This window comes from Centropristis striata, chromosome 20, assembly GCF_030273125.1.
Source record: "Centropristis striata isolate RG_2023a ecotype Rhode Island chromosome 20, C.striata_1.0, whole genome shotgun sequence".
NCBI classification, from domain to species: Eukaryota; Metazoa; Chordata; class Actinopteri; order Perciformes; family Serranidae; genus Centropristis; species Centropristis striata.
In genome coordinates, this window is record NC_081536.1 from 25945955 (window position 1) to 25969521 (window position 23567).

General features: G+C 38.6%; 1 protein-coding gene across 1 annotated transcript in view; it reads right to left on the reverse strand.

Annotated features, from left to right (window-relative positions):
- col13a1 (collagen, type XIII, alpha 1) overlaps positions 1-23567 on the reverse strand; it is an 85777-nt gene that overhangs the window by 26481 nt on the left and 35729 nt on the right. The window contains exons 13-26 of the mRNA XM_059358773.1: positions 22400-22492; positions 21052-21093; positions 20923-20940; positions 19065-19091; positions 18766-18810; positions 17494-17520; positions 4890-4976; positions 4731-4757; positions 4606-4641; positions 4433-4489; positions 4335-4358; positions 4196-4249; positions 911-955; positions 605-739 (exon numbers count right to left, since the gene is read on the reverse strand). Of these exons, the coding sequence (XP_059214756.1) occupies positions 605-739; positions 911-955; positions 4196-4249; positions 4335-4358; positions 4433-4489; positions 4606-4641; positions 4731-4757; positions 4890-4976; positions 17494-17520; positions 18766-18810; positions 19065-19091; positions 20923-20940; positions 21052-21093; positions 22400-22492 (717 nt within the window). The remainder of the gene's footprint in view (positions 1-604; positions 740-910; positions 956-4195; positions 4250-4334; positions 4359-4432; positions 4490-4605; positions 4642-4730; positions 4758-4889; positions 4977-17493; positions 17521-18765; positions 18811-19064; positions 19092-20922; positions 20941-21051; positions 21094-22399; positions 22493-23567) is intronic.

Below are 23567 nucleotides of genomic sequence, written 5' to 3' on the forward strand. Positions count from 1 at the left end.
TTTGGGCCAGCCCAAGACCAATATCAGACCACATTTTTCAGCATCCTCTAGAAATGCGACTGAAAAACATATTTCTTCAACACCAATAGAGCTGAATGCAAAGGCCCTAATATAACAAACAAATGAACACACTCATTTAGCGATGCAACTTTGTGATAATCATTTTTTAACATCCCAATATCCATTTTCTCAGCTGTACAGAAATGATTATGCCAGGAACGCGATGCTGCCCATCCTACACCAACAACAAAGAAACAAAACCAATAAGGAAAATAAATGTCTCTCTTGACAAAGCCAACTGTCAAACATATGGATATACATCATACAGAAGGCTCTCAGAGTTACACCACGCTACAAATAGCATAGCCTTTCACGGTGTGGGTGCACATTTGGGATCCATGCCACAGTGAATTAAAAGTTGAAGGCAGTGTTATTTCCCTGGTCCTTCCAAGCTTATGAGTCTCTAATTAGTTAATAAGAGGGCAGCTGGAAAAACCAAGGCCTTGGCTCTGGATAATGACAGAATGACTTGGGCTTTGGTCAGAGAACCCAGGCACTGATGTGATGTGATGTGGTGCGATGTGTGGTTAACACAGTCACTCACAGGTGATCCATGTGGACCCATGTCTCCCTTGTCTCCTTTGGGTCCTGAGAATCCCATGACACCACCCTCTCCTCTGGGACCTTCAGGGCCAGCTGGGCCTGTGGGACCAGGTTCTCCAGGCTTCCCTCTGGGTCCCTGAAAGCACAAGAGTTCAAGATCACCTCATGTAATTGCTCCCGAAGGAAGCTTTGTTAAGATATTTCCCATGAAATCAAAAAGAGAGAGGGCATTCCTTCCTCACCATTCCTACAATATTTGTCATCACAATTAACATAATATTATGGAGTATTGATAACTAGGTATTACCTTCTCCCCATCCAGTCCTGGAGGACCTGGCAGACCAACTTCACCCTGAGGACACAACAAGGCTGTATTACCGCTTACACAAAGCAGGAAATGGTCCTATGGCCAAAGCCCCTCAGGGGCCCCTGAGTCACTCTACAGTATAACAGCTGGCTTCTAGTCACTACATTAGTTGCAAATGTGTTAGCAAGTGTCCAGACAAAAATCAACTCTGCATTAAAACAATGCCAGGGGCTGCGTTGGTGAGAAATACAGCATTGATGTTACAATTAATCCGAAGGCTGTGTGTGCTTCCATGTGTTTGACTGGATAACATTGGATAACACCTTGCTGGATGACATTGTATTGCTTTGCAGTAAAAGTTGCGATAGTTCATCTCAACTTTTACCAACTCAACTCAACTTTTACTTTTGCCGCAAAGCAAATTAACCAGTCTTATCCAACTTCTTTGTGAGTTGATCCACTGTTTTTTGTCAAATGTGGCATATATTTTTATGCTTTGAGTCTATTTTCTGTTATTTACATGTATAAAACAGTGTCTGTGGCCAAAATGTGGGTGACCTGCAACCAAATACATTGCATGAACACATCCTGAAATACAGAAAGCAGTTGGGTTGCTGCTGCTGCTCTGTCTTTATGCTGCTCTTGCTAAACGTCCTGCATCGCTTCACATGATGAACTAAAGAAGCCCCTGCAGTATTACCTAATGCTTTGGGCATGTCTTGAGAAGGGGCCCTGTGTCAAGATCTAGTTTTAACACCTGTATTATTTCAATTTTTAAACTCATATAGTGCAATATATTTAATACATTTGCTGTTAATCAAATCACCACAGAAATACCTGACATGTAAAAGCCGGGGTCATTGAACCCAGCATTGGAAATAGGGGACCAACAGCCAATTTTTCCCATTGGCTCCCTCACAGATTAGTCTGGCTATGGCACCCACATAAATATAAAATAAAAAACACACTATAATAAACAAGATATTGTTTTTTGTACATACAGAACAGAAGTCCATGTGGACCAAAGTGTTTCCAAAACTGTTAAAGACACATCCAAGGTTTCTAGTTTTTAGTCTTGTCACCAGACATAATCAATAATTTTTATATCCCTGGAAGATTTTATTTTTCACAAACAAATGATTATATGCAAAGATACTGAAAGCAAAGATTGCAGAAAACTACTGCATTTCTAATTAATTTTATTTGCATACATTTTAGTCAGTCAATTACTTAACCAGTCGAGTCATTTTTATTCTATAATGAACTGATTTATGTGAAAAGTCATTCAATTATCAGAGATAAAAGTTCATCATTTATGTTATGTTGTTAGTGTCTTTAGGTGAGTGTGTTGTGAGTGACTGTCTATATTGTGAGTGAGAACTGTTGCCAGTGTTCTGGTCCAGAATCTTTATTTTGAGGGATGTTTGTAAGTGTTTTAGTTTGTTTTGGTTTGAGTGAATTTTGAGGTGAGATTAACTTTTCTCAGTTTTCTTATTTGCATCCTCGTCTCCTCTTAGTCCCTCCCACTGGGGACGCATGGAGAGATGCAAGGAAACGAAGCGAGGAGAGGGGAAATTATTTAAGAGACATGAGCGACATCCGTTTCTAATGACAACAGCAGCGGATCCCAGCTGGATCAGCTGTCAGTCGGCTGTAGACATGCACTAATAATAATAATAATAATAATAATAATAATAATAATAATAACAATAATAATAATAATGTAATTGTGTTTTCTCTGTTTAACAAACAGCTGCATATGAATAACAACCTGCATTGTGTATTTATACTGTGAACTGTTTCCTGCTCAGGGACACAGGAATGTGTTAATATTATTATTATTTTTTTAATACTATTATTTGTATCTGTATATAGACGATCCTGATCATGAATGCATTATTTCATATCCCAGAACATGATTTATTAGGTTAGATGATTAAGGGAAAAGATAAATGATGTCACTCAGTTCAAAGCTACACTCAGCAATGATCAACCTCACGTGGGACTGATGGAAATGACAAATTATGTTAAAGTGTTTCTTGCTGACCAACAGCCTCTCAATTTTTTTTTTTTTTTACTTTAATAGTATCCATAATAAATCTGAATGGGGGAAATTATTATTATAAATGTAGAAGGACGTTTATGGTCTTTTTGTATTTCAAACCCACAATAAAACAGATTTTAACTACATGGCAAATCAGAAGATAAATAAAATATAAAACTTGTGAGTGACACGCTTGAGTTTAATCTGTGATCTGTCTTCACTCTGGTATGAAACTACAGCAATGATGATGTATAAAAACAGTCATCAATCATCATCATCAATATAATATAATAATAATAATAATATAATATAATATAGGAGGCAGGGCCACAGATAAAAGACATCTGCATAGGATGCTCTCATGTATTCTTGCTTTTGGCTTCTCTATCCTCTATCCTGTATCCTCTATCCTCTATTTTCTATCCTACATCCTCCTTCCTCCATCCTTCCTCCTCCCTCCGCCATCCTCTATCCTCCTTCCTCTATCCTCTCTCCTCTATCTTCTATCCTCCCTCCTCCATCCTTCCTCCTCCATCCTCTATCATCCATCCTCCCTCCTCCATCCTCTATCCTCTCTCCTCTACCCTCCCTCCTCCATCCTCTCCCCTCCATCCTCTTTCCTCTATCATGTTTCATCTCTCCTCTATCCTCTATCCTCCATCCTCCATCATCCATCCTCCATCCTTCCTCCTCCCTCCCCCATTCTCTATCCTCCATCTTTTATCCTCTCTCCTCCATCCTTTCTCCTCTATCCTCTCTCATCTCTCCTCTCTCCTCCATCCTCACTCCTCTCTCCTCTATCATCTATCCTCCCTCCTCTCTTCTCTATCCTCTATCCTCCCTCCTCCCTCCTCCATCCTCTCTCCTCTCTCCTCCATCCTCCTCGGGCGCAGTAATGTGCTGCCCACTGCTCCTTGCATGGTGTGTTCACTTGTGTGTAAAAAAGGATGGGTTAAATGCAGAGGTTGAATTTCCCCATTGTGGGATTAATAAAGTAATCTTCTTCTTCTATCCTCTGAGCACAAATAAGAGCTTTGGAGGAGGGAGGAGACATAAAATCAGGAACATGGATGCATGCCGGTAATGCTGAATGTATGAAGACTTTTGATAAAGGGGCTTCAGTGTTGACAAATTCTTGTTAGCAATTAGAAAAAATCCCATGTTTAAAAATGCTGTAATGCAGCGTGAAATGAAAAAGTGTTAGAACGCCACGTCAATTGTCATTCTAAAATGTCTCCTACCTTGGCACCAAAAAGTCCAGGGGGCCCTGGAGGTCCAGGTAATCCAGGGGGGCCCTAGGAGGAGGAGATACCACTTTATTTACTTGAATTGCTATTTTACTTTGTTTGCTCCTCATGATAAACCATAGAAAGTACTTACCATTAGGGGTATGTTGCGGATATCCTGTGGAGAAATTTAAGATGTTACAATTGTCTTTATTCATTCTTTACTTTGTATAATTAATATGAGTTACATACATTTTCATTATTGTGGATTTCAGCCTTTCCTGGCTCCCCAGTTGGGCCTGGAGGACCCTATAAGATGAAAAAGACTATTTGTGAGCATTATCATGAACATAATGAATTGGATGCTTTGTGTACAGTGTGTCAGTATTTGTTACATGTTTTTGAGTCTGCCAGTCACAACTTACTCTCGGTCCAGCTGGGCCTTCAGGTCCTGCTTCCCCCTAGAGGGGAAATGACAGTATAACACTTAGATTCTCTATAAATACAACTTGTGTCAGTTTCTGGAAAGTAAAACATTGTTTTATCTTACCTTGTCTCCCTGGTTGCCTTTGTCACCCTGTAAGAGAAATGTCATATGATGACTTCCATCACTAGCTTTTGTTTTAGTGTTAATAAATAATTTATGATGGAGGCATTACTGTACTCTATTTGCATGTATCTATCAACTAATTAAAGTATCCCCCTTTACCTTGTGTCCCATTAGGCCTGGAAGTCCTGGTGAACCTGGTTCTCCTTTAATTCCCTGGGCTGCACTGCTTGGCTCTCCCTTATCACCCTGCCAAACATTCAAAACAAACTGTTAGCTGAATGGAGTACAACTAATAAGTATAAATAAACAACGAAGCACTGGCTCACAGCAGGAGGGTTTCAAGTTCAAATCCATATTCGGGCCCTTCTGTATAGAATAAAAATGTTATCCCTGTGTAATTTGGGGTTTTCTTATGGTTCTTTGGCTTCCAAAGACATGCAGGTGTTACTTTTACTCTAAATCAGCTATTTTCAACCTTGGGGTCGGGACCCCAATTGGGGTCGCGAGATGATTTCTGGGGGTCGTCATTTTGGAAGTCAGCTCTGTCTCCACTGTGTTAAAGTGTTCATGTTTTAATGTGTTTTAGTCTTTTTGGTCAATTAATCTTTTTTTTTGTCATTTTGTGTGTTTTTTGTCATTTTGTGTATTTTTTTAATCATTTTGTGGTCAATTTGTGTCATTTTGTTTCCTTTTTTTGGTAATTTTGTGTATTTTTGTCATTTTGTGTCTTTTTGGTCATTTTGTTTCTTTTTCTGGTCATTTTGTGTCTCTTTTGGTCATTTTGTGTCTTTTTTGATCATTTTGTGGTCAATTTGTGTCTTTTTTGGTCATTTTGTTTCCTTTTTTTGGTCATTTTGTTTCTTTTTTGGGTGATCTGAAGTGTGCGTCTGAGATTCTGTTCAGTGAGTGGGGTCGCGGACAACATGCATGTTAAATTGGGGGTCGCGACTCAAAAAGGTTGAGAACTACTGCTCTAAATAACCTGTTAATGTGAATGAGAGAGTGAATGGTTTGTCTGTCTCTGTGTGTGCCCTGTGTGTCTGATGATCTGGTAGGGTGTAGCTCAGCGTCAGCTATGATCCGCTCTGGCCCCCCTACCATCCTTAATTAGGATAAGTACTTATGATAAAGAAAACTATATAATACTGTACACTTTTATCCAAAGTCTTATAGGACACTAACAGGGGGATCCCCAGATAAAGGTCAGATAATGAGAATGTGAGACTCACTGTAAAAAAAAAAGTTGTTTTTACGGAAGAAAAAGCGGCAGCTGTGGTTGCCAGAACTTTACCGTAATAAATATGTCGCAACTTTTTCTAATATTACGGTAAAATGATATTAGCACCGTTGATTTCACGTTTAAGATTGTCATTTTATTCCATATTTTACCATAAAAAAATAACGTTTTTCTCTCAAAAGAAATGCTATTTTGCCATATATTGGACAAGAAAATACTTTATAAATGCTGCATAAATTACAGATTTTACCATTAAATATTACAGTATATTTTTGTTAGAGATATGGTGTTTAGTACATTCAACAGTGAGAAAAAGTATTTTTACAAAAAAATAAATGCGAAAATTACAGTGATGATACTTGTATGTATATATATAACAGTATATTTGTGTTACAAGAGTATTTTACAGTAGAGTAATGTATTAAAAAATACTGTAAAAATACTGTTTTGGCTGATATATATATTTACAGTGTTTCTTTTACTGTCATGGTTTAGCAGTTATTCACTACAGACATTTTTTACAGTGCTGATGCGTGAATGCATTAATGAGTGTTTTAGAAATGACATGGCATGAAAAGGTTTGTAGAGAACAACAATAAAGAGTTAGCTAGCCTAAATCAGAAATGATCATTTAGGCTGGCTAATTATATCATCCATCAGAAACACCAAAGCACTCCAACAAATCACAAGCACAGCTAACAGAAGACAAATGTAAAACCAAGCAAAATGAGTCTTCATTGGGGATTTGGCCAGTCACAAACAAAATGCTAAAATACTTCACAGAAGTCCAGTTGACTATCTATAGGATGACAATGAGGAGGACAACCACACAGTTAGGGTGCTCATTCCATTCCAGGCCTACCCTGTAACCCCTCTTGCCAGGGATGCCAGGGATACCAGGGATGCCAGCCTGGCCCTTTGCAGTGGAAGAAAGAGAGTTAAGACCCACTGATCTGATTGTGTATGTAAGAACTAGCACACACAACGCTCAGAAAAGACATTACCTTTAACCCAAGAGAGCCTGGGAATCCTGGTTCTCCCTATCGTGGCCAAGATGGCATGAAGGTCAAAGATAAAAGAAAAGGAAGGAAAATAGTTTATAAGCATTTTTTGGTTCAAAATATTAAGGAGGAAAAGCAGACACACCTTGAAATCAATTATTCAGGCAACTACACGAATTGAACTGGGCTTGAGGTTCTGTATGAAGTGACAATTAAAACTTCTTGTAAGGAAGTCAATGTGAAGACATGCAACACAACCATAGTGGGATGCAGAGTGAGAAGAGGACAGTGGAGGCAGTAGCTCAGTCCATGGGGGCTTGGCTTTGGGAACCAGAGGGTCAGTGGTTCAAGTCTACATACAAAAGGAATTCTATGCATGTGGTGGCAGTTTCCTCGTGGGCACTGCACAAATATCCTTGAGCAAGGCACCAAACCCCAAGCATCTCCAGTCACCTCTGTTATAAGAATTTTTCAGAGTGACCCTTCAATAAAGACAGTTGGATTCAGAGTATCAAAGTTTAAGTTGAATTTAATTAAATCTTGTACAAGAGGAGCGTTTAAATCATGCAACACAGTGAGTAAGGTTACAGAGAAAAAGGCTCACATAATAGTCAAAAACTGCTGGCTTATATGCATCCTATAGTGGGCGGTTTCCAACGTCTAGTTGACCTGTCTGACACAGATGCTGTTATTCTCAGTTCCCCAAAGTCAATGGTATGGTCAGCAGAAACACGTCTGACCCGTGTCTGACTCCCCCTGTCATGTGTACTTCCCTTTATCTATACATATAGTTAACCTTATCTAGCCTGCCAGCCTTTAGCAGAAACACTGGTCTGATGTAACCATAGACTGTATAAAATATGGACGTAGTCTCCGTGACGTCACCCATAGGGTTCTGAAGAGCTGAAATGAAGCTTTGTGGGCGTTCCCACAGTCGCCATTTTGGCAAAGTTGACTCCGCCCAACTCCCCCGGATAATCCATAAATGGACATAGAGCTGCAGCTGAGGCGGCCGAAACACGCCCACTTAGCTTGAAGCTACCAAGCTAGCGGAGGCTACCGGAGCTAACAAGCTGGGCTACATGCTACACCGGGACGGACAGCAGCCGGCCGGCTCGCTGACAAACATTGTCGTGATGTTCCCGTCTGTTGGTGTCTCAGCTTACACTGCTTAACTCACGGTAAATTACTCTAAAACTTTACCACAGCAACTTCAACTTGTTTTAGGTATATAATTAGGGTAATTTGAAATACCGGTTTTGTCGAGACTTGCAGTAATGTCCCAGTGTTACCTTGAATAAACACGTTTACGGATGCTTACATGAGGCAAACATGTTAACCTGAATTTTAATTTAATTTTACTTTAGCTAGAAGTTGTTTATTTTGGATGACCCTTGATTAAACTTTATGAGCTGAGTGATATGTAATTAGGTTAGTAGGCCTATTCTTACCGTAGATGTTGGATTGATACTGGCACATAATTATATATTTTTTGCTTATTAATAACTTCTACTCAGGTATGATTAAAACAAACTTATTACATTAGTAAATCTGCGAGTTGTTTCTCAGTGTAGATGTGTCAGGGCGTATCAGTTAACGTGTAAAATGATAATCCTCCACAGCGCTATTAAACAGTATGCATTTACCTTTATGATGTGACAATGACAGACTGTCTGGGATTATTATCTGGAATATCAGTTAAAACAGAAAGGCCATTTTATATTTATATTTACTTATTTCAGTACATTTGTCAATAAATTTAACTTCCAGTCTTGGTAACTTGACTTTAGACGGCTGACATTATGATCACATTATCTGTCTTCAAAGGACTAAAAAATTAATTAATTTGAATAATGTTTTATATTTTTGAGGTGTGGATCCCTTCTTCCATTTTATCCTTCAAATCTTAGTGTTTTCAACATTATTCAGGCACTCTTCATAGCTTTTTGTTATATATATTGTTTTACCTGAAGCATTTAATACTCTCATTTATTTTCCTCCCATAGTCAGTGTCAATCATTGGTGACAGCTCTGTGTCCAGTGAGCTGCTGGACATCAGTGTCTGCTGGTGGACTGTGGTGGAAAGACCTTCTCCTCTTCTTTGAGGAAGAGCTGCCCAGATGTCTTCTTCTTCCACTGTGACGGCAGCAGCAGCATGGGGGAGGTCAGCAGGTCAAGCTGCTCACCATCATGGAGAACTTTTCTAGACTTAAATATTGTCCACCTTTTTGTTTTTTATGCATTTCAATAAATTACATTTGCATTTGAGCTAACGTTGTCTTTATTGCTGTGTGAAAATGTTAGATTTAAAATATCTGATATAATACAACACAGATAAAACATTAAGCATTTACGTTCAACTCTTATTCCAGGTGATGTATGTCTAATTTTAAAAATGTGAGAATACAATCAGGAAGCTGATAAATGGGTGCTTTTAATAATATGATTTAATGCAATAACGTAAAAACACTACAGCAGCAAAATATTTAAGTCAAACTACACATACATAAAAACATCAATATGTAACCTCAGATATTGACAAGTTGTTGATGTGTTTGAGTCCAGTTGTGTCTTCTCATGTGGAGCATCAGAGGTCCACCTTGTCTGCATCACCTGCAAAGGAAAACTTTACACAGACAAATAGAGATGTAAGTAAAATATGTGTTACAACGGACAGGCTTTATTTTCATTTCAGTTTTAATACACTGATTATTGTTCAGGATAACGAAACACATTCAACAGCATTAACTACTCTCAATATAGCCTGTTAGTAAACGTTATCATGCTTTGCACAGTTCCTCCTGAAATTCAGACTTCACGTTATGTGTTAACTAAAGTCGATCACAATCAGTCGGTGTCTGGAGTGTTTTCATATTAAAATGCCTGCTTTGATACTGATATTAAATAAAAAAGATAAAGTCTGGGGTCCTGCGCCGTCAATTTTTACGTTAACGAATATTTCACAGTCCGAGTCTTTATAACAAACTCCGTTATTTCTGAACCATGCTTAATTGTGATGCTTTTTAATTACACAGATATTATTGTAATTACACACAGATGAACACGTTAAATTGGGCCGAGTGTAGCGTTAACTTGATGCAATGGTAAGTTTAGTCATCATTTCATAACATCGCATGTTACCATACTAACATGGTGAAGCTTTATTTTCCAAACACACAGACGCTGTGTTTGATTCCACGTATTACAAAAATAAATTATAATATCTATAATATATATATATATTATATATCTATAATATATTATATAATATAATATAAGTAATATCTTCTTTACTTCACTCCCGTTAGCATCGAAGGCAGCATTAGCTGCCTAACAAACTACTGTAAACGCTAATAAATGATCATTTATAAATAAAATAAAACGAGAATAACACTCACCAACAACTGGAGCCTGGGCTTCTTGTGGAGCAGTGGTACAGCTCACCACACAGCAGGTGGTGTTAATAGTCCGATGTTTGCCTGTAAAACTCTCCGACAGCCGACAGGGAAAGTTTCCAGTGAATTAGCCACGGCGCTAGTAGCTACAGACAGCTAGCGGCTAGTGCCGTCCGCTACGTCACCTGTCACTCAGAGCGGGGACTGCTTTATAATGCAGAATTTTCAAAACTTAAACTAGTGAGATATAAAATAATTCACCCCCCTCAGAGTTGACATGAAAGCGGAAATCTGCTTTTGAGAGTAGAGCCATCGTTTGAACCAGGCTGTAAACATGTTTATTTCAACTGTGAAATCGGACATTTTAACATGAGAGTCAATCTAACTTGCTCCCTTCTGCAGCCTGCCTCAAGCGGCGAGTGGAGGAATTGCAGTTTTTGGTACTTCCGCATAGGCTTCTCAGCTCTGGACCGGAGCTTGCCGCTTGGATGTAACCCAAAGCCAGTATCTCCACATGCAACAGGCAGGGACACATTTGCTTAATATGATTAAAACGTTGGAAAATCCAGATTATCCCCAGATAATCCCCAGATTAATACAATTTTTTATAACAACCTCCTTATTAATGCTCACTGTGGAATATAACTGTGACCGACTAAAAAGTTTCTTTCAGCCAGAGTGTCTTTTCTCAGCATGTGTCCAGTGTCTGCTACATAGTACAGCATGATTACCTCTCTGAAATCAGCTGTTGTTGTAAACAGACTCGAGCCTCTGAGTTCATCTGTGTTCTTGCTCAGATTAATTAAATTATTTATCAGATGAAGGAAATGAATAGTCACAACTATGACCACACAAGCACAAATACAGCTGGCTGTAAGAGGGAGTTTGTTTAATCCTGTTTGGCTCAGTGGAAGTTAACTGTGAGTCCAATGATACTTAAATATCATTTCTCATGGATTTAGAGACTAAAGGCAAACAGATGACATAGGAACAGACCCTTCTAATGGACACTAAAAGACAGAATAGTGAATATTTAGCTTACTTCAGTTCAATTATGTCGCCTAGCCTGTTGTCTTTGTTTCACTGGCATTCCCATTGGTAAGGAAGTTCAAACGGCTTGGTATTGTAATACTCCACGTGTCAAAAATGTGAGTTTGTTGGGTTTCTGAGTACCAGAGTAAGTGTTGTATTTTGCAACCACAGTACAGGGGAATACTGCTCAATGTTGTAATGCTTCTTTTTCACCAGTTGTTAGTTTGGTAATATATGGAAGCCAAGATATCAGAAGAAGGGGAGAGCTTTTGTCTGTCCATGGCTTTTGTTATATATTTCTGTGCAGAATGCCCCAAAATGTGCAGCATGCACCAGAAATCATTTGTTACTATCATATGCAGTATTGTACAGCTTTTTCCTTCTTCACCCATGATTACTGTGCAGAAAATGTCAGTTTCTATTATTACAATGCATCTATGAATACCAATACTTAATTACATAATGCAAAGTAAACCAGTGTATATAAAAATGTACTTTTCCCATAAACAACCCCAAAACAGGATCAGGAAGATCAGGAAGCTGCACATTTAAACCTCTACATGTATCTTTGCAGATATTCAATTACAGCATGCTCCTACTGGTACGGCTACTGATAATAGTGCTATTGCTGCAGCCACTACAACACTACTACCACGATAGCAAATTCTAAAACAGCTATGGATGTCTCTTAACCAGCTTTTCCTAAAGCACCCAGCTACCATTAACCCTTAATAGGGCACTCATTGAAATACTTGCAAATTCCACGTTTCAAACCTAGAGAATAATGGAGGATATTACATACTGCCAGAATGTGTAAAAAAACCATACGAAAAATAATAGTTTGAGAAAAAAGCACGAGATTAAAGTGGCAAATATACGAGAAAAAAAATTCACAGATTTATGAGATTTAAAGTGGTGAAAAAAGTTGCTTTTTTCGCACTTTTTTCTCGTAAATCTGCAACTTTTTTCGCGCATATTTGCCACTTTCAATCTCTTAAATCTGAGACTTTTTGTGGTGTAGATCTGCCACTTTCATCTAGTAAATTTGCACCTTTTTTCTCGAAATATAACCTGAAGTTACCAAATAGAGTTCTTTGCCTGATAAAGGGTTAAAATAATACCACAAGCACTCATTCTCTGATGTACTTGTAAATTGATTGTCTTCACTTCTAATCACTCATCATCAGAGTAATGTAGCCTAATGGTGTCATTAATGCTTTGCTTTTTTCACTCGTGTCAGCTACAGATGGAGATGGAAGGGTCGAGGTCAGGGCAGTGTCTGTTGTCGTACACGTGGTTGTGGTCAGATGAAAGCATTGCTGGGTCTCCATTATCCCTGCTGCCCTGAGAAGGACCTGGGTGATGATGGCTCTTAGGGCACAGAGGGCTTCATTAGAGACTTTCACTACGACCAACTACCCGAACAGGAAACAGCAACTCCCTTTGATCTTTGAGTGCTCCAATCAACTTTTAACATTCCACTGGTCCTGGAAAGTTTACGCTTCTATTTTAATATCTCTCTTTCCATGACATCCAGTGGGTGTAGGCCCAGATGGAGCTGTCACACTGGCATGCCATGTCATGATTTATCAATATGCTAATCTCTTTCCTGAAGCAATGCAACCACAGGCTTTCCACTTCAGAGGAAATGTACGGAGGGATGAGTTTGAACTAATCAGTCCTCCTAAAACTTACAGGAACTGTTTTCATCTCCCAGTGATGTTGGAGGATCACTTGTTTTCATTCTGTCTGTGATGCAGCCAAGTTATCCTGTCGGACAGAAAGCTTACACGGAAGGACAGAGCGCTTACACGTTATACACTACATTGTTCAGCCAGTGTCACTAAAGCAAAATGGATGGTAAATGGACAATGGACCTGCACTTATATAGCGCTTTTCTAGTCACTTTGCGACCACTCAAAGCGCTTTACACTACAGAGGCTACCCTAAATGGTGCCACCTGCCACCATTGGGAATTCATTCACACACCGATGGACACAGCATCGGGAGCAATTTGGGGTTCAGTATCTTGCTGAAGGATACTTTGACATGTAGGCTGCGACGGTCAGGTATCGAACCACCAACCCTTCGGTTGGGGAGCAACCCACTCTACCAACTGAGCCACAGCCGCCCAGGACTACATTTGTACAGCACTTTTCTAGTCATAGAGTCATTCAACATTATAGGTCCTCCCCATTAGAGGTTCAGTTTCTTGTCCAGGTGACATGAAGAGTGCCATGGTCTGGGATTGAACCAGCGACCATCTGAGCCACAGCCACTCAAAATATGATAGAAACTAGGTATTTCCCTGGCCAGTACCTCTACTTATTACTCAACATAAACAGTTTTCATGTTGTGTACACATTTGTACAATGTACAATATGATGCATATTAGTTGTACTCTTTGTGACATTGAACAATGATGACATGTGACTAGAAGTCACTCATCAGGATAGAGAAATCTACTCCAGCCGACTACGAGGTTTTCAAATGTAAACATCAGAGTAAGCTCCAGGAAAATGTGTGGTAAATGGGCACCAGCTAAAATCCTGACTGCATGGACTAGGAAGACAATCTCTACGTCCATCTTTATATCTACATCACAGAATGGGAAGTGTGAAGGAATTAATAGCAACCGTGCATGTTTCCATTGGGATGCCGGGAGCTGTTGAGTCCTTTGTTTTTCACAGTTTTCAGTGATTTTATGTGACAAACAAAAATGATTGATTGGTGAATAGACACCAGGCCAGATTCCTGTTTAAGGATAAACAGGAATCTGGCCACTGCAAGAGGCAAAAATGTGCAGTTGTGTGACCTTTCTGCAGTTTTTTGACCTGCCTTCAGGCTTTTACCTTTTACAACTGTTTGCTTGTTGGGAGTGGCTTTAACCGCCAACCATAAGCCAGTTCATTGACCATTTACTAAAGTGCCTTTATTCATTTTGCTCTGCCTTGGAGTCTGTATTTGGGTCCTTTTCCCTCTAGCCTAGATGAACTCGCAAAAAAATCTACCTACAAATGGTCTCGTATTTGGGGTAATTATTTTGCAAATCAGCACACGTTTCTAAAAGTACAGTGTTTCTCAGTCTGACTTTCGTAATGTTTACCTTCACATTCAAAATGATAAACCCTCTTGGTACCACGAATTGTCAGAATATTACATATATTTTAAGATATTTATATTTATATTAAGTTGATAATTAGACCTAGTGCTAGGAGAGGAAATATCATAGGGTGTACCAATGAAAAATGTTTCAATAAAACTACCCCTGGGGACCATAAATATTTGGAAAAAAAACATTAGTAGGTGGTATATTACTCTGGACTAAAACTTGTTCACCAGTGTGTTTCATTAATTCAGGACATTTAGATTTCAGTAAAAAATGAATGGATCAGGGCCATTCTATGACCTCGATCCATTCAAGGAGAGGAATCCATCTTGCTCATCAGATTCTCTCCAGCTGGGTAGTTCATTGCTTCTCATTTGCAGTGAAGGGGAAAAAGGCAGAGATAAGTTTTCATTCAGTCAAAGTGCGACTGTTGGCACACACTCTCCTTCGTCATGAAAACCACTCTCCCTGTCGTCTGTTCCCATACGTAAAGTAAAATCAAAGCTGCTTTCAAAGACGGAGCTTATTAGATCAGTCTAGAGCAAAGTAGTAGAGTGTTTCACCAGAGTGACAGGTCTTGAGGTGGTAGTTTTGTCTGCTTCCTTCATGGCTAGACTTAGACCTGTTGCCTGCTGAGAGCTTTGGAAGTGAATCATTTTAGTCTAGCAAGGTTGTCATTTGCGGTCAGCACCATGCAGATATTAATGGTTCTTATGTATACCACAAAACCTTTACCTGGCCCATTTTTTTCCACTCTTGCACAAGGCACCATTAGCCAACTCACTGAGATTATGTATAGAATAGATTTCCCCTGGGTTGATGGAAGCCTCAACTCCTGAGGTGCCCATACCACACTGAAGGATGGGCCTGCAAAAGCACTTTCTCTTTATTATGAAACAATAAAAGCCCTTCCAGATCATGGTCCTTGTGGACACCAGTCAATATGCACTTTCCTTGAAGTTCCCCCCGTGAGGCTTAATGGAGAAAACACACTACTACGATACTGAAATGCTAGCATGGCTGAAGAAGAGCTGCTGCAGGTCAGCTGAGACTGGGACTCCTCCATGCAGATACATATCATATCAATAAACTCGAGGGCCAAATGCAAGTTGAAAAAATATGGGCAAAAAACAAACAATTAAGGCACTCCATAGATTTCATGACAGATTTTAGGTAATAAGTGTAAGGTCCAAAGAGACAGCAGTTCCTTAAATAAAATATAAACTTTTGAAGTGCCTTTCCATTTAGAGATACATTTTCACCAAGTTTCGATCATGAAAACTCCAGTGGCCACGTCTGTGATCTGGACATAGATAGAGCTTGAGATGCCACACACACACACACACACACACACACACACACACACACACACACACAGCTCCATGCTTTTATTCTACCTTCTCTCCCCTCTCTCCTGGGAAACCCCTCTTTCCTTCATCTCCCTACAGTGAGGATGGAAACATCAGCTCAGAGAAGCAATGGGGCAGTAAAAACAGACACGCCCTTTCAACCAAGGGAAAATCACAAGACAAGAAAAGGCTCACGGGGAAAAGGGAGTCGTGCTTTCTGACATGGACCTGACAGGAGGAGTTCTAAATCTTCAGGAATTTCTATCATGTCAGTCCCTGGACACAAGCGGCAAGTAGTTGCCTAGTAAAGACAAAAATAAACAGCTGGAGAGGAGACCTAATGGGTGATTCTCATGAAGCCAGTCTAAGTTCTGTCTGTGAAGATTATAAGGACATACTTTATTAAACTACATATATTCCACTTTTATATGAATGAACAATATAACCATAATTAGGCACAATTCATTGTTTTGTGTTGTAATAATATTTTCTATATTTTTAAACATATTTTTGATTCACAAATTCATTACTGTAATGCGTCCAGATAAAAAAAGTAATGGTTTCCCCCACACTTATACACAATAAATATTTAATGAACTTTATAAAAATAAATACACATTTGTTTAAAAATGTATAATTTAATAGAATATAAACAAATAACAAATAATGGTTTTTAAAAATGTATAAAGAACAAAATCTGAATGAAAATTGATGAGAAAAAATCGTTAAATGTTACGGTAATGATAGAATTGTTTGCATTAAAATAAGTGTAAATTTTAATAAAATACATTTTGGTGATACCAGCTACCCTTGAGCATATGGTGTCTCTAAAAATGTCAGAAAATACCTTAAAATTATTTAAAGGGAATTTAAATTCATATTAAACGGTGACTTTAGATCGTATATGTTATAAAGGGTCAAAGAAAATATGTATTCAATGCTCTTGGATTTTTTGCTATGAGCTGCACCATGTTCATGAGAATCACCCTGATGTTTATTCCCAGATCCAGGCTCAATGATCATGTTTTGAGTTAAATGATTATCATATGCCTCAGTTTTTTTAGTTTTCATTTTCTGACTGCTTTGGTCGACTCAGGTTGGTCGGGCAAATGTTTGGGGTGGAACTCTGCCTCGTGTCATCAGTGTAACATGGCAACACCTGATATTTTGCCTCAGTGTTGTAAAGGAAGTGGAGCGCAGTGTCCATTCTGGAGTCAGTCTGGACACACATGCACAGACACACAAGTAGGTCTAAAAGATCTAACCTGGTCTCACAGGAATCCGTGAAATAGCCACGGATTCGCTTAACTCAAAATCCATGGAATAGCCACAGAATCACTCAAATTTCCGTGAAACTGACACAGATTTGGCTACAATGCAAGTTAATGACAGTCATATCCCGTGGCTGATAAACAAACTGGATTTGCCCTCAAAGTTTGACAAAACAGTTGCAACTCAAGATGACTAACTATCTCTTCTGGAGCTTTAAACTACATATCACACATGCCTCAAATCAGAGTTCACACTGTGCCATGGCCAAAAGTTCTTGAAACAGCTGTGAGCCTTGAGATGTTCAACTAGTTCAACTAATAATAATAATAATAATAATAATAATAATAATAATAATAATAAGATCTTACCTTTATTCCTTGGTCTCCCTTGACTCCCTGTGAATCAAGCAGAGTCGAATAATAATAAAAATATAAGAATAACTTTATTTATAGAGCACCTTTTTAAAAACAGCAGTTTACAAAGTGCTTGGACAGAGAGCAGTTAATCACAAAAAATAAGGTGACAGCAACTACAGCAATCCACTAGGTGGAGCAAAAGATCCTCTCTAAACATTGTAATAAGTAGGAAGGACTGTGTCCAAAGCTTCATAGACTGGGTGTGTAAACTGAAGGAGCATTTGCATTTCATCTGAGAAGTGGTTGTGCAACCTCTGGGAAAAAAGCCATAATAATGCCTGCGTAGGCCTCTCCTTTAAGTGACCCTCAACTGAGTTGCCTGATGTGCTCATAAAGCTCATGGCAGAAAACAGAATCAGGCTCTAAGCTCTATTCATGAGAAAGCAAAGTGGGACGGAAGAATAGTTGAAGTTTACAAGGCAATAATCTACACAGAAGCTCACAGCAGTGAGGTTCTTCCAGCAGTCCAAGCCTCAGAGCTGAATGCTGCAGGAAAAATCCCTTTTACACAACGTTAATAGAATAATAGAGTAGATATACACAGTAAAAAATGTCTGTAGATTTTACGGTGAAAAACTGCTAAACCATGACAGTAAAAGAGCGTAAAGTGATAAGTGGGTTAATTCAGTTTCAGTAACAATGAAACACTGTAAATGTATATATCAGCCAAAACAGCATTTTTACAGTTTGTTTTTAAAAAATACATTACTCCACTGTAAAATACACTGGCGCCTTGTTTGTAACAAAAATATACTGTCATATACATACAAGACATAACTGTAATTTTTGCATTTTTTTTTTTGTAAAAATACTTTTAATATTTAATTAAATAATAATATTATTTAATGGTAAAATCTTTAATTCATGCAGCATTTATAAAGTATTTTCTTGTCAATTATATGGCAGAACAGTGTTTATTTTGTTGGAAAAACTTTTATTTTTTTACAGTAAAATATGGAATAAAATGGCAATCTTAAACGTAAAAATAAACAGTGCCAATATCATTTTACCTAAATATTAGAAAAAGTTGCACCGTATTTATGTCACTAAAGTTCTGGCAACCACAGCTGTTTTTTACCGTAAAAACAACAGGGTTTTTTTCTGTGTATACTTTGGTTGACTGACCAAGAGTTTATTTTAAAGTTTTTTGTTTCCCAAACCTTTGAGTGAAAAAAACCTTATAGCTAAGAAAAACAAAAGGTAAAAACAGGCTGAAAGTGGTACCTTTGAACCTTCAGGACCTAGTGGGCCAACATCACCTCGGTCTCCCTGTGGACAGACAGGAAGACAATTATTATAACTTAACACTCAGTCCCAGAAAGTTGACTTACAGCAAACAGATGGCGTTTGGACACAACCCAAGCAAAGGGACAAATGATTTGTTGAAATCATCTTCTGCTGCAGGGCTCTTTGTGTGTACAGTAGATTAAGCACTGAAACAAGTTATTCCTAGACAACCTACCACATCCTGGATTTTACTGACCATAGTCTTTTTCAAAAGTAAAGCACAGAAGACAGCTCACCTTTTGTCCTGGTACACCTGGCTCACCCTGGCAAGATAAAACAAAGTGTGCAGAGTGCATATCAGTAACAAGGTGGCTTGATTTGAAGGCTTCAATCTTGTGTTTTCCACCCAGATGTCTATCTGGTGCGGCACAGCTCGGTTCAGCTATTACTGCTCATGCTCATGTACATATGACATCTACCTTGTTTGTTTGTGACATGTAACTTTGCTGCTTCTTGGCCACCATTCAAAAAGAGATTTTTATTTAACTGGTCTGGTTGGCTGTTGGCTACACTGCAAAAAGCCACCTCTCAAAAAGAAGAAAAAAGTACAAAAATTAGGTGTATTTTGCTTTAAAATAGCAAAATTATCTGCCAATGGAAGAAGAAAATTTGGCTTGTCAAGACTTTCCAAAATAAGTAAAAATATCTAATCTTAACAAACCCAAAAATACCTTAGAATTAGTGTATTCTAACTAATAAAAAGTGATTTTTTTGTTGTTGTTAAATGTTTAAATATCAAGTGTCTATTTACAGCTATGTGCCAATGTATACTTGTTAATTACATACACACTACACAACAATACACACTTCTATTGTTTCATTGATAATAAAACTATTGGTTTCATCTGGCGGCTTGTTTTAAGTATGTGAAGAGGTAAAATTATGTCAAAGTTATGATTTCTTAGTTATGCTTGAAATAAGAAATTATTACTTTGAAATAGCAGTTTTATACTTGTAAGTAAAAAAACAGCTTTGTAACTTTTGATATTCTTGTTTCAAGCATCACTGTAATAAATTGCTGTAAGAAAACAGCCAAATTGTGACAGTAACATACTGTTTTCCATTAAAAAGTTATTATACTGTAGAAAACAATGCATTCTGGGCAATATTTATAGGTAGCTTGCCGGTTCCCATAAAAAATGTGATATATATCTATGATATTTTCTAACACTCTTAATGGCTGTATTTTACTTAAATAACTCATTCAGTATATGGCATATTACAATTACTGAGGTTACAGTGAAGACAGCGCTTAATTCGTAGTAATTGGCTTTCAGACAGTAATATGCTATTTTTATTTACAAAAAATGACTGCATTGTATACTGCAACAATATTGCAACTAGCTTCAGCACTATACTGTAAAAATCAATGAAATGCAGGATTTTACTGTAATTCAGTATGTGGTTTTATCATAGTAACATACTGTAAAGTAGATAACAGTAAGGGAACTTTAAAATTAACAGTAGAATGCTGGCAACCCTGCTGCCAGTATTCTACTGTTAATGTACAAGACAATTGTTTACAGTGTAGGTCATAAAATCTCAGTAACAAGCTGTAATATCTGATTTAGATAATTAAGGACCAAAACACTTAAAACAAGTGAAACAGTCTCACATAAAATATGCTGACTAAGAAGAACTATCTTATCAGACAAAAAAAATATATATAGATATCCCCTTGATCTAAGATATTTAATCTTACTTGGATTTCAGTTTTTGCAGTGTAAATTTGATCAAATCCGAAGTCAGAGGCATTAGGGGACTCTGACTGCTTCTCTGACCTCACAAGCTTCATTCTCTGTTTTAAATAATCTGTGACGATGAATGCATCATGTATAGATCTCCTCATCGAACCCAAAAGAAACATAGACATGTGTAGAGTGTCTGTTGTGTAGGTGGGGTTGGTCTGAATAACAGAGCAGCTGCACTGAGACCAAGTGGAAACATCTTGACTTGATCACTGTTTCATTGTTTTATTTGGGCCTGACTGTGTTTGTCTGTTATAACTCTACAATCATCATGCAAGGCCACAGTGATACTAATTAAGTTTTTCAGAATTTAACTTTGTTTGGACAAGAAGAGAAATATATTTACCTTCAGTCCTGGTAAAAGCTATAGAAACAAAGTAGAAATCACCATGAAGGTTAATGTCACACCAACAAATCCACTAATGAGAAGATTATGGAAAAATAAAGATGGAGGACTCACTGAACCAAAGCTCACCCTTGGGTCTTTTCCTGGTTTTCCTGGTTCACCAGGCTTACCCTGGATGAAAAGAGCAAAGATTATCCACACAGAATCTACAAAATCATTTACAATCCATGATGCCATTGGAATTTGCAACCATGTCTTTCATGAATATAGAGCAGGCGGCAACCTCCGGGTCTGAGCAGGGAGACAAACCAGGAAGTGCCTTAAGCTGCATTCTGCCGAAAATTCCAGCAGGGGGTGCTAAGTTTGGCTGCAAAAAAAATCTGTCCATTCATTTCAGTGCAAAATGAGAAAACTTCTCACTTGATTTATTACCTCAGAATTTATTTGTAGGACAACACTATGGTCTCAATCGCTAGTAAAACATCTTCTTCAAGACAATTACACAGACAAAATAAGGCCCCATTTAGAAGAAAATAGAAGATAAAGAATCATATGATTTGGGGCGTGGCTACCTTTGATTGACAGGTCACTCACAAGGCGAGCTGTCATCAGGAGAGAAGCAGAACAATGCGTATCCACGGCAACGTGTCAATAAAGTTATATATAACGTTAAATAGATATAAAACAGGACGTTTAGCAATTTGGTCTCATAACTTTGACCCTTTCACTGTATTTTCACTTAATGACAGTTTATTTGAACGTTTTGTTCAGTAAAAATGTCTTGTTCAGCGTTTGGTTGGACTAACAGACTCTCCAAGGAGTCGCTGTTAAATTTTCTTAGGTTAGTAACATATATTTTGTTTTTGTTTCTTGCTAGCCAAAACTAACATCCCAGTTAATGCTCCAGTTAATGCTAACATGAATTAGCAGCAGCTTCTCTCAGTAAGGTTGAGGTGTAGAGAGGCTGTAGTCAGTGATCAGATCCCTCTCGCTCCTCCACAGTCCAGATATGGTCTGCTCCCTGTATCAGAAACAAGATGGCGACGCAAGATGGCGACGAGTGTAACGATAAACTCGATGCTTCCAACGGGCCACAAACCAATGGGTGACATCACGGTGACTACGTCCATTATTTATATACAGTCTATGATATAGAGATGATTCATTCTAAGCATCTCTGTTGGTTGTCCAATCATCTGCTGTGGTTCCATTGTAGTCTTCCCAACAGCAATGAATGAAAGGAATTAAATCATTTTAAAGTATTCAGTAAGAACCTGTGGGCCTGGGGCCATAGATAGGGTAAGGAAAGTATTGAGAGATGGACACAAACATTGAATGGCCAGAGATTTTTCTTTATGCTGTTTTTGAGTCTCTATCCAACAACCTGTTTGTGCAAAAGCAAAAATGACGAGATGGCTATTTAACAGGTGTAAAGGTATAAGTTTGATGATATCGTTAAACTCATGCTAGGACTTACCATTGGGCCTATGGCTCCATTCTGGCCTGGGGTCCCTGGGAGTCCAGGGGGTCCTGGAGGTCCCGGGGGTCCCTGCGCTCCAGGCTCGCCCTGCTGGGAGACCTTGAGTTACAACCTGCCATGCTGGAGCAAGTCTCACCACATTGGCCATGCCAACACAACAAACTCACACAACACCACAGATAAGTGCAGCAGGGGGTTGCAGAGAGGGAGGTTAGCTGGGAGCAGGGCAAGCAGTTGTACTGTAATGCTTGAGAACATGTGTATCTGGGATATAGTATTCCAAACTCAAGGTTTACTCTTTACCAGGGCTTTTACCATGTCAAATGGACTTCATGGAATGGAGCTTGCACAGTTGTCAGGATATGATCAAAAAAATGTTGTGACAGGACCCTGGATAATAGTCAGGCGGCTTGGTTAAATAAAGGGGACACGCCGGACAAAAGCAACGTACTCTGTATCACCATATCACCTATGGAGAATACCACTAGATCATTATTTGATCAAATAGGTTCATTTTCACTCAGACTGGTAGGCAACTCGCTTCAAGTGCTGCAGCCGGGAATCCTGAGTTGAAAATGTTTGTGTGTGACTTATATCAATATATGTCCGACTGCTTAGGAACCTTTAAATTAGGTAACTACATGGCAAAAATGAATATATCTATTTGATCAAATAATCATCTAGTGATATTCTCAATAGCTTTAAATGATTCCTTGACCCAGAAAATTTAGATTTTGACACCAAGATTGACCTTCCAAGTGGCTTGGAAGCTATATTGTTCTCATAGACTTTATATGGCTGCCATCTCCGATCCACAGTCTTGATGAAGTGGCTCCTACCAAAAATTGAAACCTATGGTGATGGAGAGCATGTGGAAAAAATGTGTTTCTTTTGTCGGGCGTGTCCCCATTCTTCTCAGATCTGGTCCTAAGCCGGCTGACTATAAGGAGGGCACCAGCGGTAGATGGCAGAAGAAGATTGGATGTCTTAATATGAGACCAAAACTGGTCGCAGCCTCAGCCAGCAGTGATGTGAGCTCGGTGCTTGAACTTTTTTCATTGACTTCTTGTCGATGTCTTTGACTTTTTTATAGTTGATGTTGTAACTATCTGCCGGTGTCCGGTTGCATAAACTACCTGAAGTTTGGAAGTAAAGTTTATCCTGT